The sequence below is a fragment of the Oryctolagus cuniculus genome, chromosome 3, assembly GCF_051225735.1.
Source record: "Oryctolagus cuniculus isolate XC-2025 breed Fujian yellow rabbit chromosome 3, ASM5122573v1, whole genome shotgun sequence".
NCBI lineage: Eukaryota > Metazoa > Chordata > Mammalia > Lagomorpha > Leporidae > Oryctolagus > Oryctolagus cuniculus.
The window spans coordinates 108,537,404-108,553,571 of record NC_142869.1 but is presented as its reverse complement, the minus strand read 5'-3'; the positions used below and the strand labels follow the sequence as shown (position 1 = coordinate 108,553,571).

General features: G+C 35.4%; 1 protein-coding gene across 11 annotated transcripts in view; it reads left to right on the top strand.

Annotated features, from left to right (window-relative positions):
• Nucleotides 1-16,168, top strand: part of CCNT2 (cyclin T2) — a 39,917-nt gene that overhangs the window by 19,362 nt on the left and 4,387 nt on the right. For 4 of the 11 annotated variants that reach the window (XM_002712420.6, XM_008258510.5, XM_089329286.1 and 1 more), the window contains 6 exons: nt 87-215; nt 2,743-2,803; nt 4,563-4,625; nt 8,144-8,189; nt 9,646-9,809; nt 15,792-15,862. In XM_002712420.6, coding sequence (XP_002712466.1) covers nt 87-215; nt 2,743-2,803; nt 4,563-4,625; nt 8,144-8,189; nt 9,646-9,809; nt 15,792-15,862 — 534 coding nt within the window. Of the gene's footprint in view, nt 1-86; nt 216-2,742; nt 2,804-4,562; nt 4,626-5,359; nt 8,509-9,645; nt 9,810-15,791; nt 15,863-16,168 lie in introns of those variants that run through there. The other 7 variants (XM_089329290.1, XM_089329288.1, XM_089329289.1 and 4 more) reach the window with 5 other exon arrangements.

Genomic DNA, 16,168 nt, shown 5'->3' with positions numbered 1-16,168 from the left:
TGCACACCTCCCACCCCCTTGGAAAGTAGAGGGATTTCTCAAAATGTATTTGTTTTTGAATCACCAAATTTTTATGTTTTCTGCAGATAATATCACCTACTGCATTATTTTTGGCTGCAAAAGTGGAAGAACAGGCTCGAAAACTTGAACATGTTATCAAAGTAGCACATGCTTGTCTTCATCCCCTAGAGCCACTGCTGGATACTAAATGTGATGTATGTAAAAATTTGGATTTTGATTTTTGTTTTGTAAATCTGAAACTTTCTGAATAAAGGCTTAATAAAAATGCAGTTCAATCAGTGTTGCGTTCCTTGTGCTGCCAGGCTTTGATTCAAAGGTACTTCAAAGTGTTATATGTATTTTTATTTATCCTCCCAGCAAACCTGTTTTTTATAAATATATATATATATACCTCGATTTATAAGTGTTCTTGAGACCACAAAGCAAATATCTTTGAAATCAAATTGTTAGCAGATGAGAGTAGAAAAAATTCTAGTTTACCTCTAGAACAGTAATTAGAATTTTGAAGTTATTCCTTTTTTTTTTTTAAGATTTTATTTATTTATTTATTTATTTGAGAGGTAGAGTTATAGATAGTGAGAGGGAGAGACAGAAAGGTCTTCCATCTGCTGGTTCACACCCCAAATGGCCACAATGACCAGAAGCCAGGGGCTTCTTCTTGGTCTCCCATGTGGGTGCAGGGGCCCAAGTGCTTAGGCCATCTTCTACTGCTTTCCCAGGCCATAGTAGAGAGCTGGATTGGAAGAAGAGCAACTGGGACTAGAACCCATGCCCATATGGGATGCCAACACTGCAGGTGGAGGATTAACCTGCGCCACAGCACCAGCCCCTTGTTGCATTATTAATGCATATAGAGTACTACTTATCATTCTGATGTATACTTTTATAAAAAAAAATTTATGTGTTTCTACAAAAGGTAGAGTTATAGAGAGATGGGAAGAGAGGGAGATCGTCCACTGATTGACTCCCCAAATTGCCTCAACAAGTGCTTCTTCCAGATCTCCCACATGGGTGGCAGGGGCCCAAGCACTTGGGCTGTCTTCTGCTACTTCCCCAAGAACATTAGCAGGGAGATAGGTGGGAGATGGAGCAGCCAGGACACAAACCAGAGACTGTGGGGGATGCTATTGTTGTAGGTGGTAGTTTAACCCACATTTGCCACATCTCCAGCCTCTCTGATACATACATTTTACTATGTATTTGTGAGCAGTGTTTTTAACATTTTAGTTTTTCTGAAGAGTAATGCTAGTTTTTGAACATCTCTATAACCATATTAGTAGACTTTATTTGTAAGTACCATTTAAAATTTTTCTGACATCTAAAATGGAAGCTACAATTAATGGAACTTTAAAATCATTTTTCTAGCATTATTTATTATAGGTGAGTTGCTTAATCGAAAACCTTTACCCAGGGAACGACTACCAGATTATAGTAATTCAATTTGACTTGGGTTTAATGTCTAGTTTAGTTGAAGCTTTGATGGAAGTATGTCTGGTTTATTAATGACAACTTTTATTGTAGATATTGGCTTTAATGGAATGAAACATTAATGTAGCCTAGCCATTAAATAATAGGGGATTTGTGATTATTCAAAGATAGTCTAACTTATTGAATACTTAGGGAGTGTTGTTCAAATCATAGAAATCTGTTTTAAAAATCAGCTCTTGGCTTAGTGGTTAAAGACACCAGTTAGGATGCCAGTGTCCCATATTGGATTCTGAGTTGCATTCCTGGCCCCAGCTCCTGATCCTCTTGATTTGTCATATAGGAGGAGCTCCAGCTTCCTCCTCATGCAGGCCCTGGTAGGCACTATATCCAAGCATTTGAGTTCTTGCCAGCCACATGGAAGACCTGGATTCAGTTCCCCACTCCCAGCTTCATTGTGAGCATTTGAGGAATGAACCAACAAACGGGAACTCTTGCTTTTGGTCTGTTTGCCTCCTGAATAAATAAATGTAAAAGGGAGAGTGGGGGGAAGTCAGCCAATGACCTTTCAAAGTGGAGAAGAAGTAATTGGCCCGTTTATTTTCTGAATTAGCGGTATATTCTCATGTAAGTGAATATTTATTTACATGTAATGATCAGTTGTCATGATCTTACTAAGAATGGAATAGCAGAAAACTTTCATTTCCTTTATTTCCAGTAAGAGAATAATTTCTTCAGATTATGTCTCCATGGGGATATACTGTATGATATATTATTTTGGTATTTTATATCTTAAATGTTTTTCTTATAGTCTGGTGATTTCAGTTTTTATTTGAATTTGTCTTTCCTAAAGAAAGGAAGTTAATTCTGAAAACACTGAATTAGCAGTGACTTTGAAGGAATTGCTGTATGAAATGTCCTAGAGTATATTTGTAATCTTATTCCTTGAAGGCAAGTTTCAGTTTAATGTTCTCATTTGGGCTGGTGCTTCTGTCCTTAATGTGACTTTAGAAGCAGCAGTGCCTGGGTAGATGTCCCTTTTTCAGCTAACTTGTCCCCTTTCATATTACTGTTATCTTTAGCTTGTTATTTCCTTTTTTGCTATATTTATATTTTCTATTTTAGAAAGTAATTCATAGACTTATTATAGAAGATTGACCTATCATTCTCACTTTGTTTCCCCCGTACTTCCAAGCTGCTGTGGTTCTTTTGCAGTCAGTCTGTAATTGCTGTGAGATGTAATGTCTTGTGATCTAGTATGTTTGTCTTACATGTTTTAACATTTTTATCTGGCAGGCTTACCTTCAACAGACACAAGAACTGGTTTTACTTGAAACCATAATGCTACAAACACTAGGTATGTACTTAATGCCAGTTGTTATTTTGTATTCTTCACTGGAATATTATAAAAAAATGAAAATTTCTAGAATGATTTTATTATTGAAAAACATTATTTTAAAACAGGTTTTGGATCACAGTATTATTACCTCGTTAAAATAAGGAAACCAGTTTTCTAACATTTCATTTGACATGATTTAATTGAATGGTAAACATAGCCTGCAGTTTGATTTCTTAGGCTTTCAGATAGTTGAAGTATAATGCTTCAACCTGGTTTGCACTGGAGAGTAAAATGGCCCTCTAGGCTATTGCCTGTGATTGTGATGTAGACAAATATAAATGGTAGTCCCTGCTCTTTTAGAGTTATAGTCGGTATTTAATGAAAATGTCACATCATGTTTAATGTGACATAGTAACTATTTAAATGTTGATCATCCTTTTCCAAAAGTTACATTTTCAAGGGTAAGATTCATTTACACTAATCTTTCACCGTGTTACTGCTGAGGAAACTGGAGCCCAAGAAGGTTATGACTTGTCTAAAGTCTTCTAGGAGAACCTAGCAGGGCATGGTAGAAAAAACATGGGCTTTGGGGAAATCTAAATTTAAATTTGTAGCCTGTGATCAGCTTTGTAAACTTGTGGATTTGTAACTGTTTTTGTTATTTATTCCTCTATTCCCAGAAGTTGAATAGAAGTGTGATAAAGCACAGCTTCCCATCATGACAAATTCTTTTTATTACAAAAGTAGCTTGTTTGAAACATAACTTACCTAAAATTTTTTTAATTAAAGGCCTAGAAAGTTTTTGAATTTTATTCCCAATAAATTTGGCATATTATTGTTTTACATAAAGATAGAAATTTTTGAAAAGCAATGGCATTTATGTAATAAAGTTGAAAATGAAATTATTGTGAAATGATTAAGAATTGTTTATTACATAAAATTATGTCAAACTCATGTTTATGATACATTCTTAAGCTTAGAGGAAGAATGGCATTATTTTAAGGGAAACATTGAAATTTAGAATATATACCTGTGTTTTTATTTAAAATATTTTATGTTGAAATATAGTAGAAATATAAATAGAGCACACACCAATCTTCTTGAATCCATATTACCTATTTTTTTTAGGATTTTATTCATTTACTACTTCTGAAGGCACTACATATGACTTCTACTTCTAATAAAAGCAGAAACTCTGCCATACCTGAGGGTTGATTGGATATTGGAAGCTTTTCAACATTTCATCTTTGGTGTTAGTGGTGTTAGAAGCTGGGCTTTAAAGAATCTTACTTGCCCTCTGATTTAATTATTAGTGAAGTAGAGTTAGTAAGGTAACTCACTGACACCCTTTGTTCTAATGTATCATAAAAAATTTAAGACTGTATGATTTAAAAGCTGATTACTGCTGCTGTTACCTAACACATTTAGAAAAAGTGTTCTTTTCACATTTTTTGAAAGGTACAGAATATTAAGTTGAATGTGTGCTTAAACTATGGAACTAGTTTTAATTTAAGGATACTAATTAATTATGATTCAGAATTTTGGATAAATACAGTCTTTGAACTTTAAATAACTGTTTTCAAAATTGAGATGTACTTCAGAAGAAGTTATTTCTTATCTTTGGAGGTATAATGAGCATGCCAGTGATGAGGAAGATTTAAAACTTTGTCTCCAATTTTTTTAAGAATGTATTACACATTTATGATCATGAATGGCGTTTCTCAGGCCAATATTGTAATGGTAAATGATTGGGGAAAAAAAGTGCTTATCATTTCAGGTTTTGAGATCACCATTGAACACCCACACACAGATGTGGTGAAATGTACCCAGTTAGTAAGAGGTAAGTGATCTTTGAAGCTTTTAAGATAAGTATTAGTGGTTTTTTTCCATCTATATTTGATTTGGATGTTTTTTGGTTTTTTATTTTGTTTTCTGCCTTTTGTTGGATTTTATTAAAGTGGGGAAATGTCATTTTAAAGTTTTTGGGTTTTTGTTTTGTTTTTCTTTTGGTATTCTACATCTACTTATTCATGTACTTCTCTCTTTGTGGTTCTGCCTGGTATGTTAGCTTCTTTCAACTTAGGTGAGAAACTCATTTCACTAAAAAGGTTGGAGGATTTCCAAGTATTAGGATTCTCTCCATCCCCCATTTGGCTACACTAGTCCCACTTCAGTTAATACTTAAGATATAGGCCATTGGTGCAGAGGTGCAAACAGTAATACTAATGTCTGGTTTCTGTCAAACTTTAATTTACTTTATAAAAGTGACAACAATTTAAAAATTTTGAGGCCAACCTCAAATTGTTCAGATAAAAATTGCCTCTGTCAACACATTCAACACATTTTTTTATGTCTCATTTTTAGGAATATATGTCCCATATTCATTGAACAAAATTGATTTAATACATTTTAAGTTCTTTAGCATGACTTAAAATGGAGAAATAATTGTAAAACATAATACATGCAGTTTGTGATGTGTCTGTTAAACCTTATATCGAGAAGTATGAAGTTTTGGTATTGTTTACCTTAGGACTTGTTAAGCATGAGGTACATTTTTCTACACCTGTTAATGAATCCATTGTGGTATCCTTAGAAATATTTTTTTTACACAGGTACATGTTGTACTGCTTATCTGCTTTGCTGTTGCCCATTTGAAGTGTTAGGTACTCAGAGCATCTACTTGGAACTTTTAGTGTCTTTTTCCTGTTACTTCTTTTTTGAAAGTGAAATTTTGCAGTTTTTTTATTTTTTTACCACCAGTCTTAGATTTATCCTAAGCAAAATAGGTTGAAGGCCTTGTTTTTAGTATTAAATATTCTCACATTTTATTCATCCTACTTGGAATTCATTTAAAACCTAAATAATATTTTGTTGTGTTAATGACTACATTTTAGAAAAAACTGATACCAGTGTTAGAAACTAGATTCCTAAAATTCTATTTATTTTTTTTCTTAGTAGCATACATTATCATGTGTAAATTAGAACATAATTATAATTCCGGTTTGTGGTTGTATATATTTTATGGTATATTCTCATTTCCAATATTACAGTATAGTATAGAATTATATAAATAGCTATAGTGTTGAATTTTTTTTGAAAAAACATAAAGTAATTGTGTTCTGAAAATTTGAAAAGAGTTAAGCTGAGCTTTTTAAGAATGACAGGGAACTATTTAAGTTTATTTAAATTGAGAGCCTAATGAAGAAAGCCAGAAAGATATTTGTATGTCTTTTTAAAATTCTTTTTTTTTTTTTTTTTTTTTTTTTTTATTTTTGACAGGCAGAGTGGACAGTGAGAGAGAGAGACAGAGAGAAAGGTCTTCCTTTTTGCCATTGTTTCACCCTCCAATGGCCGCCGCTGCAGCCGGCGCACCGCGCTGATCCGATGGCAGGAGCCAGGAGCCAGGTGCTTTTCCTGGTCTCCCATGGGGTGCAGGGCCCAAGCACCTGGGCCATCCTCCACTGCACTCCCTGGCCATAGCAGAGAGCTGGCCTGGAAGAGGGGCAACCGGGACAGAATCCGGCGCCCCGACCGGGACTAGAACCCGGTGTGCCGGCGCCGCAAGGTGGAGGATTAGCCTATTGAGCCACGGCGCCGGCCCTAAAATTCTTTTTATATATTAAGTACAACTGGATTCCAGATTTTTACTCATCAAATTAGAATCAACTTCTTTAAATCCAAAGTTCAATATTTTTTTACATGTTCTCATACATCTAAAGACTGTAGAGACAGGAAATTCATTAATTTGAAAAGCCAAACAAATTTTAAATTAAAACATTTACCAAAACTACAGATTTGATACATCATCCAAAATGAAATATTTAAATCTGAGGGGTTTCTTTGTTTAATGTTTAAAATGTGACTGATTCTTTAAGTCAAACCATGCATATGTTTAATTTCATTTTGTCTGACTAACATTGCCAGTAATGATCATTTATATCACCATTTAAAAATATTCTTTCATATCTGGTGTCTTTTATTCTTTCCTCTATTACAACTTTCAGCTAACAAATGAACATTAATTACCCCCCTCCATTCTTCTCTGTTCAGTAACTGTTTATAGATTATAGAATTTAGATATATTCCAAGGTGAAAATTACTGTGGCAATTTAGAATTGTCTTTTCCTTCCTTCTCTGTATATTTCATTTGATTCAGGGGGTGGAGGAGGGTGGTAAATAAACTTGATTTCTTTAAAGTCCTTTTTTCCTCCCTCCAGAGATGAGAGAGTTGATATAATGCTACTTTGCTACAGAACTGGCTGATGTCATTTTACAGGGACCTTTCACTTCTGTGATTTCTCCTTCCCTCCCCACCAGGAAAGAATGCCATACTTAAGTCACACTGCCTCCAAGACATCTGATGCTTTGATACTCTTCCTTAGCACAACTCTGCTAAATCCAAATCCCTTTTGTAAAACCTTACTTGATGATCCACATGGGGCAACAGGGATTACAGGTGCCATGAATAAAACAAACAAACAAAAACCCAATAGGAGTGGGGAAGGAATTTGAGGCCTGTTAGAGAGGGGTGGAGTTGATGTGAACTGATGCTAGGTGAGCGTGATTATGAATGTTAATGGGAACATGGGGGAACTCCAGCAAGAGTGTTGCTGTTGGGAAGGATAAGACTCAGGAGAAGGGGAGGGAGACTGGAGTCTTAAGAAGCAAGGTAACTTTTTTCTGTTGGGGACCTGTGTTGAAACATTCTGATTTTCCCTAGAGTACCCTTATCTTTTCTTAGTGTTGCCTTTAATTAGTCTATAATTAAAAAAAAAAAAAGAGTAATTGCTTCCTATGTCAACACCCTTATTATGTTTCTACTTTGCTTATTCTCTGTTGACGCTTAATGTAAGCATGAAAAAATTAGCAGTTTGTGCTTTGAGTTTTGGGGGGTGGGGGTTTTATTTTGTTTTGATGGAAGTATTTAAGGCAACTTAAATATGATGACTGAGGAATAAGTCTGGCAGGCAACTCTTTGTATTTTGTATTAGACTTCAAAAATCTTTTCTTCTTCTTCTTCTTCTTTTTTTTTTAAATCCAGGAGAATGCTTTATTGCAACTTTTAGCTGACTAGATGCTTAACTTAGTAACAAGTTTAGCCCTTGTAACTGGCTAGCTAAAAGCAAATCGGCTTGTTTCTCAGATCTTTGGGGGATAGCAAGAAACATTTGAGTGAATGTTGTTGAAGATTTTCAGTAGTATAGAAAATGATGGCGCTCTTGTGATATTTGTAAGTAGTAAGTAAAATTTACTTTTTGTGTACAAATCTTTGAAGTTTTTGTTGTGTTGAGAACTTTTTGATGGTAGCACGTTAACGCTGATAGTATTGTCTTCGTTTTTTTTTTTCTTTTCTTACAGCAAGCAAGGATTTGGCACAGACATCCTATTTCATGGCTACCAACAGGTTGTTATCCTGACCCTCTTTGTTGCACTGTTGTAGCACACTATAGCTTCCTTTAATGCAGGGCCCCCTCAATGTGTCTCTTACCCTTGTTGCAACAGGAGACTGGACCATCTACTGTGGTGGTACCTTCCTGTTTGCTTTGCGGTGTATTGTACAAGGGACTTTGGGCACAGAGGGGTTAAATGCACAATGTGAAGTGTAGTGGTGCTTTCTGATGACATATTCTCGATTTGTGAGTGCATAAGTCTAAAATTGGTAGCCTGAATAACAGCTAAAGATTACAAAGAGCTAAACTTAACGTAGAAATTCGAGCAACTTGGTAAGTATAAAGCTATTTCTAGTTTACAATTATAGTTAAATGACAGTTTTTTTTTAAATTTCACATTGATCCAATCTTTAAAGTTTTTTTAATAAAATTTATGTAACATAGGATTTTTTCTAGATAATACCCACTAGTAGTAAATTAGAAGTAGTCAAGTTCTCTCTATACCTGAGTTTGCATAAATACAATTTTTACATAAAGTTTTTATAACATGAAAAATTGTATGTGTTTGTGGCTGATCAGTCAGCATTTCATCAGTTCTGAAATGGCACTGAAGCCTTTCATATCTAATTAAAATTCTCTTTGAGACTGACTATATTGGTGGTTTAAATTTGTTTTTGAAGTGGTTTGAGGAGAATAGACCAAAACAGTTTCGGTTGATTCTTAATTTCTTGTGACACTTGCTGAGTTCTATTTTAAAATGTACTCTGGCAAATGCAAATATATTTTCTCAGGTTTACATTGTTGGGCTTTAACCTCTGTCCCTAAGAATTTTGAGTAAAAAGGAAAAGACCTCAGTTAAAAACAGTGGTGAGAAAAGGCTAGCTATGGCATGTTATGTGCTCAATTTTTAGTAAATAGTGGGAACATTTTAGCAACATTGTATTTAGCAACATTGAACTTTGAAGTTGATTGGCAAAAGGTAAGTTTTCCTTGTGGCTTCGCTAAAAGAAGACAGAGGTTTACCTAGTTAAGTGTTATATTCTTTTTGATTTACTAGAGAACTGTGTGTTCAGCCACATCAAATAATATCCCTCATCATCATGTGACATAAAATCACTTTATTTAGTTTACAGATAGTCTTTTTCTTTGTATTTTTGCTTTGGCATTACAGAATAAAAATATTATTAAAAAGTTTTAATATTTTATACTTTATAGTTATATTCATATACTGTCTTCCTCTTGTTTTTTAAAACACTTTGAATTTAGATATAAGAATAAAATTTTTGTTATAATATATTTTGTAACTGTTAACCCTTAATTTAATAAAGTAAGATTTTGTACTCTAGATTTTAAGAAGAAAAGTTTTCTCTGTAATTTTGTTTTTGCTTTAATCTCACTGGTAAATGTTTTTCTTTGTTTTACATATTTGAATTTCTGTGGCTCTCCATTTTCAAATCTGCCCTACAACAGTCTGCATCTTACTACCTTCTGTCTTCAGTACAAACCAACAGTGATAGCATGTGTGTGCATTCATTTGGCTTGCAAATGGTCCAATTGGGAGATTCCAGTGTCAACTGATGGAAAGCATTGGTGGGAATATGTGGATCCTACTGTTACTTTAGAATTACTAGATGGTAAGTAGAGAGAAGAAATCTTTTAATTTTTTTATTAGAACATTTGTTTAACTTTTATTATGGGAAAGGCCTGTGTACTTTATATAAGCTTTAAGAATAATAAATTCTTAATTACCAATTGCCATTTGGTCCACCCAGTGCAGCACATACCTACACACATGTATATCACAGTTGTTTTTCTGCTAAATTTTCTACTAAAGATTGTTTTTCTACTAATGTTTTTAAAAATGTGTTTATATTCTATCATCTGAAAGGCAAAGAGAGAAGTCTTCCATCCCCTAGTTTACTCCCCTCCCCAAATGCTGTAACAGCTATGGCAGGGCCAGGAGCTCATTCTGAATCTATCTCATCTGTGGCAGGGACTCAAGTACTTGAGCCGTCATCAGCTACTTCCTAGGGTGGACATTAGCAGAGCTGGGACTTGGCAAGCAGTGCCTTAAATACTATGTCAAAGGCCCACCCCCATTTCATCTATTGTGTTTGTTGAAGATAGGACTCTAGGGGCTGGCACTATGGCATAGCGGGTTAATAAGCTGCCACCTTCAGTGCCAGCATCCCATATGGGCACCAGTTTGAGTCCCAGCAGCTCCACTTCCAATCCAGCACTCTACTAGGGCCTGGGAAAGCAGTAGAAATGGCCCATGTTCTTGTGCCCCTGCACCCATGTGGGAGACCCAGAGAAAGCTTCTGGCTCCTGGCTTCAGCCGTTGCAGCCATCTAGGGAGTGAACCAGTGGATGGAAGACTTCTCTCCCTCTCCCCCTCTCCCCCTCTCCCCCTTTCCCCCTTTCCCTCTCCCTCTCTTTTTAACTCTGACGTTGAAATAAATAAATAAACATTTAAAAGGGGGGCAGGGGGATGGCCTGGAAATTCTCAATAATTCTATTTTAAAAAAAGAAGATGATAAGGACTCTAAAATCACAAGCATAATGATTTAACAATTAACCACTACTGACCATTTAAAGCCCCTACAGGACTTTTACAAAAAGTTTATAGATTAAAATGCTGTAGTTGATAGGACAAGAATATGTGTTTAAAGTATAATTTTGTTGAATTTAAAATGTGTGGACTCCAGCTGGTATGATGCTGCAGGTTAAACCGCCACTTAGAACACTGGCATCCTTTATCAGAGCACTGGTTTGACAGTGCTCCACTTCCAGTCAAGCTTCCTGCTAATGCAACTGAGAAAGTAAGGGATGATGACCCAAGTCCTTGGGCCTTTGCCACCCATGTGGGAGACTCGAATGGAATTCCAGGCTCCTGGCTTCTGCCTGTCCCAGCCCGGGCTGTTGCAGTTATTTGGGGAGTGAACCAGGGAATGGAAGATCTCTTTCTCCCTATCTTTCCCAGTCTCTCTCTCACTGCCTTTCAAATAAATAAAATAAATTTTAAAAAAAGTATAGGTCCAAAGTCAGGCATTAATGGTATAAGATGTGAAGCAGTAAGCTAATTTTTCAAGGAAACTTTTTGTGCTCTTTAGTGCCATTGTTGCCTTACGGTATCAAATATGATTAGACAAAAGGCCAGCACTGCAGCATAGTGAATGAAGCTGCCACCTGTAGTGTCAGCATCCTCTATGGGTGCTGGTTCGAGTCCCAGCTGTTCCACTTCAAATCCAGCTCCCTGCTAGTGCACCCAGGAAAGCAGTACAGGATGAACTAAGTGCCCCTGCACCCACATGGAGACCCAGAGAAGGCTCCTGACTCTGGCTCCCAGCTTTGCCCTGGCCATTGTTGCCATTTGGGGAGTGAATCAGCGGATGGAAAGTCTCTCCATCTCTGTAACTCTGACTTTCAAATAAATTTTTTATTTGTTTATTTAAGGTAAACAAATTTCATGTAATTTATATATACAGATTTAGGAACATAGTGATATTTCCCACCCTTCCTCCTCCTCCCTCTTTCATCCCCTCTGTTAATTTTTACAATGATCTACTTTCAGTGTACGTTATACTCATAAGATTAACCCTACACTAAGTAATTCAGAGTGTCAATTTCATGCCTATACATTATATTTTTGGCACTCTCTTAGTTACCACAGATCAAGAAAACATGGTGTTTGTCTTTTGGGGACTTGCTTATTTCACTACGTTTAATGATTTCCAGTTGCACCCATTTTGTTGCAAAAGACAGCATTTCATTCTTTTTTTATAGCTGAGTAGTATTCCATAATGTATAAATGCCATGATTTCTTTATCAAGTCATCAGTCAGTGGACATCTGGGTTGATTCCATATGTTAGCGATTGTGACTTGAGCTGCAATAAATATGGGGGTACAGATAACTCTTTGATGTGCTGATTTCATTTCCTTTGGGTAAATTCCTAATGATATATATATTTTCAGCTTTCTAAAATATGTCTATACTGTCTTCCACAATGGCTGTACTCATTTACATTCCTATCAACAGTGGATTGGGGTACCTTTTTTTCAACATCCTTGTCAGCATTAGCTGTTGATTTCTGTGTGAGAGCCATTCTAACTAGGGTGAGGTGAAACCTCATTGTGGTTTTGATTTGCATTTCCCTGATGGCTAGTCTACCTGAGCATTTTCTCATGTGTCTGTTGGCCATTTGAAGTTCTTCTTTTGAAAAAAAAAAAAAAAAAAGAATAGATAAGACAAAATTAGGGTATATAGTTCTGTAAATTAGAATTTTACAGTCTCCCAGTAAGAAATTTCTCTGATGGAGAATTAAGAAAAGGTAGCTATCAGAGGTGGCAGATTCTTGGACATCAGTCAGGTAATGTAGATTATTGTTAACTGTTTCATAAAGTGAGAAGCGTGAGTAGATTTGATATGAGGCCTTTTCAGTAATATCTTTGATGTTTCTTTAAAATAGAGATCTGTAGGATGGGAGTTAGGCCTAGTGGTTAAGGTACTGACATCCCGTATCAGAGCACTGGGATTCAATAACTGTTTAGGAGTTTTTGAGCATTAAGATTTCTGTTTCAGTTACATGACTCTACTGTTACAAGCAGCCATAATTTGTTCATAAATGCAGAGTTGTGGCAGGGTAAATTTGTTTACAAAAACAGGAGGCAGCCCAAGTGGCTGTATTTTTGCCTGCTTTCTGTTGTGAAATAATGCTTCTTTGTTGGTTCCCATTATTTTGTAAAAACATCTTTTTCTCAGAATTTTCTCTTAGTGTAATGCCCTATTACTGCCACCACTTGTTTTTTTCCCTTAAATGGTCAGTTTTTCAGGGTTCACCCTGAAGGAAGGAAATCTTTAGCCGTTGAAGTGACATCTAAAAACCAATGGGGACTTTTCTAGTCTTTTTCCTATGTTCTGTAGTCAGTAACTAAAGTAACATCAGTCTTAAATAAGAATAGATTGCTTTCTTTCTCTCTTTCCCCTGCTCTCCCTCCACCCATATCTTTCCCTGTGTCTGTGTATGCGTGTCTAACTTTGCCTCTCAAATAAATAAATCTTTTTTAAAACAGAATAGCATATACACACGATGCTGAAATAAAGCCCATAAAAAGGAAGTACTCTGCCATTGCGTTTAGGTCATAGATAACGGTTTTCATTGTTTTGACATAACTGGAGCCATAAAGATCCCTCTGCATCATTCTGAAAAAATTCAAGTTCATTATTTGCAAAGCAAATGAAATAGGAATCTTGTAAAGTTAACACGTTTAAGACTTTCAGCATATTGTGAAGCAGCTATTTTGTTTTAATCACATACCAAAAGAAAAAAGTAACTTAATATTTAAGGTGTGAAGATATATCTGAATCTTATAATGATGACTGAATTATTGTTGCTATTGTTTACTTAAATAATCCACAACCTAGCTGTAAGGGGTTTTGGATGTATATGGGGAGGTGGTTCTTTTTTACAATTAATAAATGAGTCCTTATATGTGGTTTTGTATTTTAGATTGTTCTCTTTGTTAGTATTGAAGGAGAAGGGTCTCTTATTTTAAGCATCATACTGCATTTCTCTGCTTTTTTATTAGATTATTTGAAATATTATTGTGTTCCTCTGCTATCAAGCTTCATATAGTAGGATACTTAAGAAAAGGGGAAAAAAAAACAAGCTTTTGTGTCTGTTGTCTACCAGAATTTGTTAAGAGGTTAATATATGTTTAGTGTTTGACAATTAAGCTGTTAATTAAATTGAATAAAAACAATTTGTTACTGTTAGACTCAAAAGTATCTTCTACTAACCACATTTACTAGTGTAAAGTAAAAAAAATTGCCCTTTTTTTATACAAATTAAAAAGTGGAGGTTTAGACATTTTGTTTTATCCTAACTATATCAAAAAGCCCCCTGAGACTTTTTAGTAAGGAACAGCCATGAAATTATCAAGGAAATTACATCCGTAAAAACTGATAGTTAAATTTTGGGTCATATGATAATTTTAGATAGCTTTCATGCTTGTAAACATATAACATACTAGTGTGACATTTTTGCATGTTGAATGCTTCTTTGAGACCAAATCAGTATTCTTTTAGTTATTGTCAGTCTTAAAATTTGCCTAGAATAGTTTACAGAGAAGTTTACTGCTTAAGAATAATAAATGAGTCTGTAGTCTCTTGGCAGATGTTCCCTCCACACTGTTGGGGTTTTATTGGCATTACTAAGTGATACTCTAAATCATTTGATTAATGTTAATATATATCTTGAGAGTAGTCAGTAACTATTAGTGATACTATTTTGAGTTATGAAACTATAGTTCATCCTGGCCACACTGCTTTGAATGGATCATCTCATTATAAATCTAAATTTAAGAGAACTGATAAAAATTATGACCAGGGTAGTTTGCTGATACGTTAATAGTATTGATTAGTAGGAAGTATGTTATTGTGTATAGGTGGAGGAATTTCTTTTTTATTATTACCTAATATTACATAATTACCAAACCCAGGAAATTAACATTGGTATAATACTGGTTACTAAACCAGATTAAGTTCAGATGTTCTTATTTTTTCCTAATCTAGTATCTTGTGTTCTATTTAGTTGATAAGCCTTTTTAGTTTCCTAGTATGTGACAGTTCTTTAGTCTTGTCTTGTCTTTTGTAACCTTGACACTTAGGAAGATAATTATTTTAGAGTGTTCCTCAAGTGAGATTTGTCTCATGTTTTCTCATCATTGAAATTATGCAGGGGCCAGCGCCGTGGCTCACTTGGCTAATCCTCCGCCTGCGGCGCCAGCATCCCATATGGGTGCCGGGTTCTAGTCCCAGTTGCTCCTCTTCCAGTCCAGCTCTCTGCTGTGGCCCAGGAAGGCAGTGGAGGGTGGCCCAAGTGCTTGGGCACCTGCACCCTCATGGGAGACCAGGAAGAAGCACCTGGCTCCTGGCTTTGGATTGGCACAGCGCGCCGGCCGTAGCAGCCATTTGGGGGTGTTCCAACGGAAGGAAGACCTTTCTCTCTGTCTCTCCCTCTCACTATCTGTAGCTCTACCTGTCAAATGAATTTAAAAAAGAAAGAAAGAAATTATGCATTTTTGGCCAAAATAAAAAAAAGAACTTCAATGGTAGGTTGTGCTGTTTGTTATGCATCCTAGCAAGGGGTATATACCACATTGATAAGTCTTTTCCAAGGAAATGACAACCATGATAGTTGGTTAAAGATGGTGTCTGCTGGCTCTCTCCACTGTGAAGTTATTATGTTTTTCTTTGTAATTATTAAATATCTCGGGGAAGACACATTGGGATTATACAGATATCCTTTTTTTCATAAAACATTTTGCTCACTGATGTTTAAGGATCTGTTGATACATCTTGCCTGTAACAAATATTGCTGTATCTGCCTAATAGAGACTTTTTATTTGGTAGAGATTATTTTTTATGCTAATCAATTTCCAGAGACTTTGAGAATACCAGTTCAGAGTTGTATCTACTTCTACGTATACTCAAGGTTGACTGTAAGGATAACTGAAGTAGATGAGCTCTTAGAGTCCCTTTTTAGTATTGCCTTGAGAAGAATTAAATACTAAAAGTACCTTCTAAGTTTTAAAATTTAAATTTTATTTTTAGAGCTAACACATGAGTTTCTACAAATATTGGAGAAAACGCCTAGTAGGTTGAAGAAGATTCGAAACTGGAGGGTAAGAGAATTGGCAGGATGTAACACAATATTAATTTGTCACTTATCTAATAACTTTATAGCTAAACAATTTGAATTTGGTTAAATGAACTTTCTCATAAATAATTATAGTGTATCATAACCTACATGCATTCCTAGATTATACAACTATCATGTCCAGTGGACTTTGCTAAGTACCTTATACGTTTTCTTTTTAATTGTCACAGTGATTATGTCAGGAATACTCTATTGAATTTACAAATGGAGAAGCTAGAGCCTAGACAAGTTAACTTACTTTCTCAAATCCTGGGCTAAGATTTCATTTGTG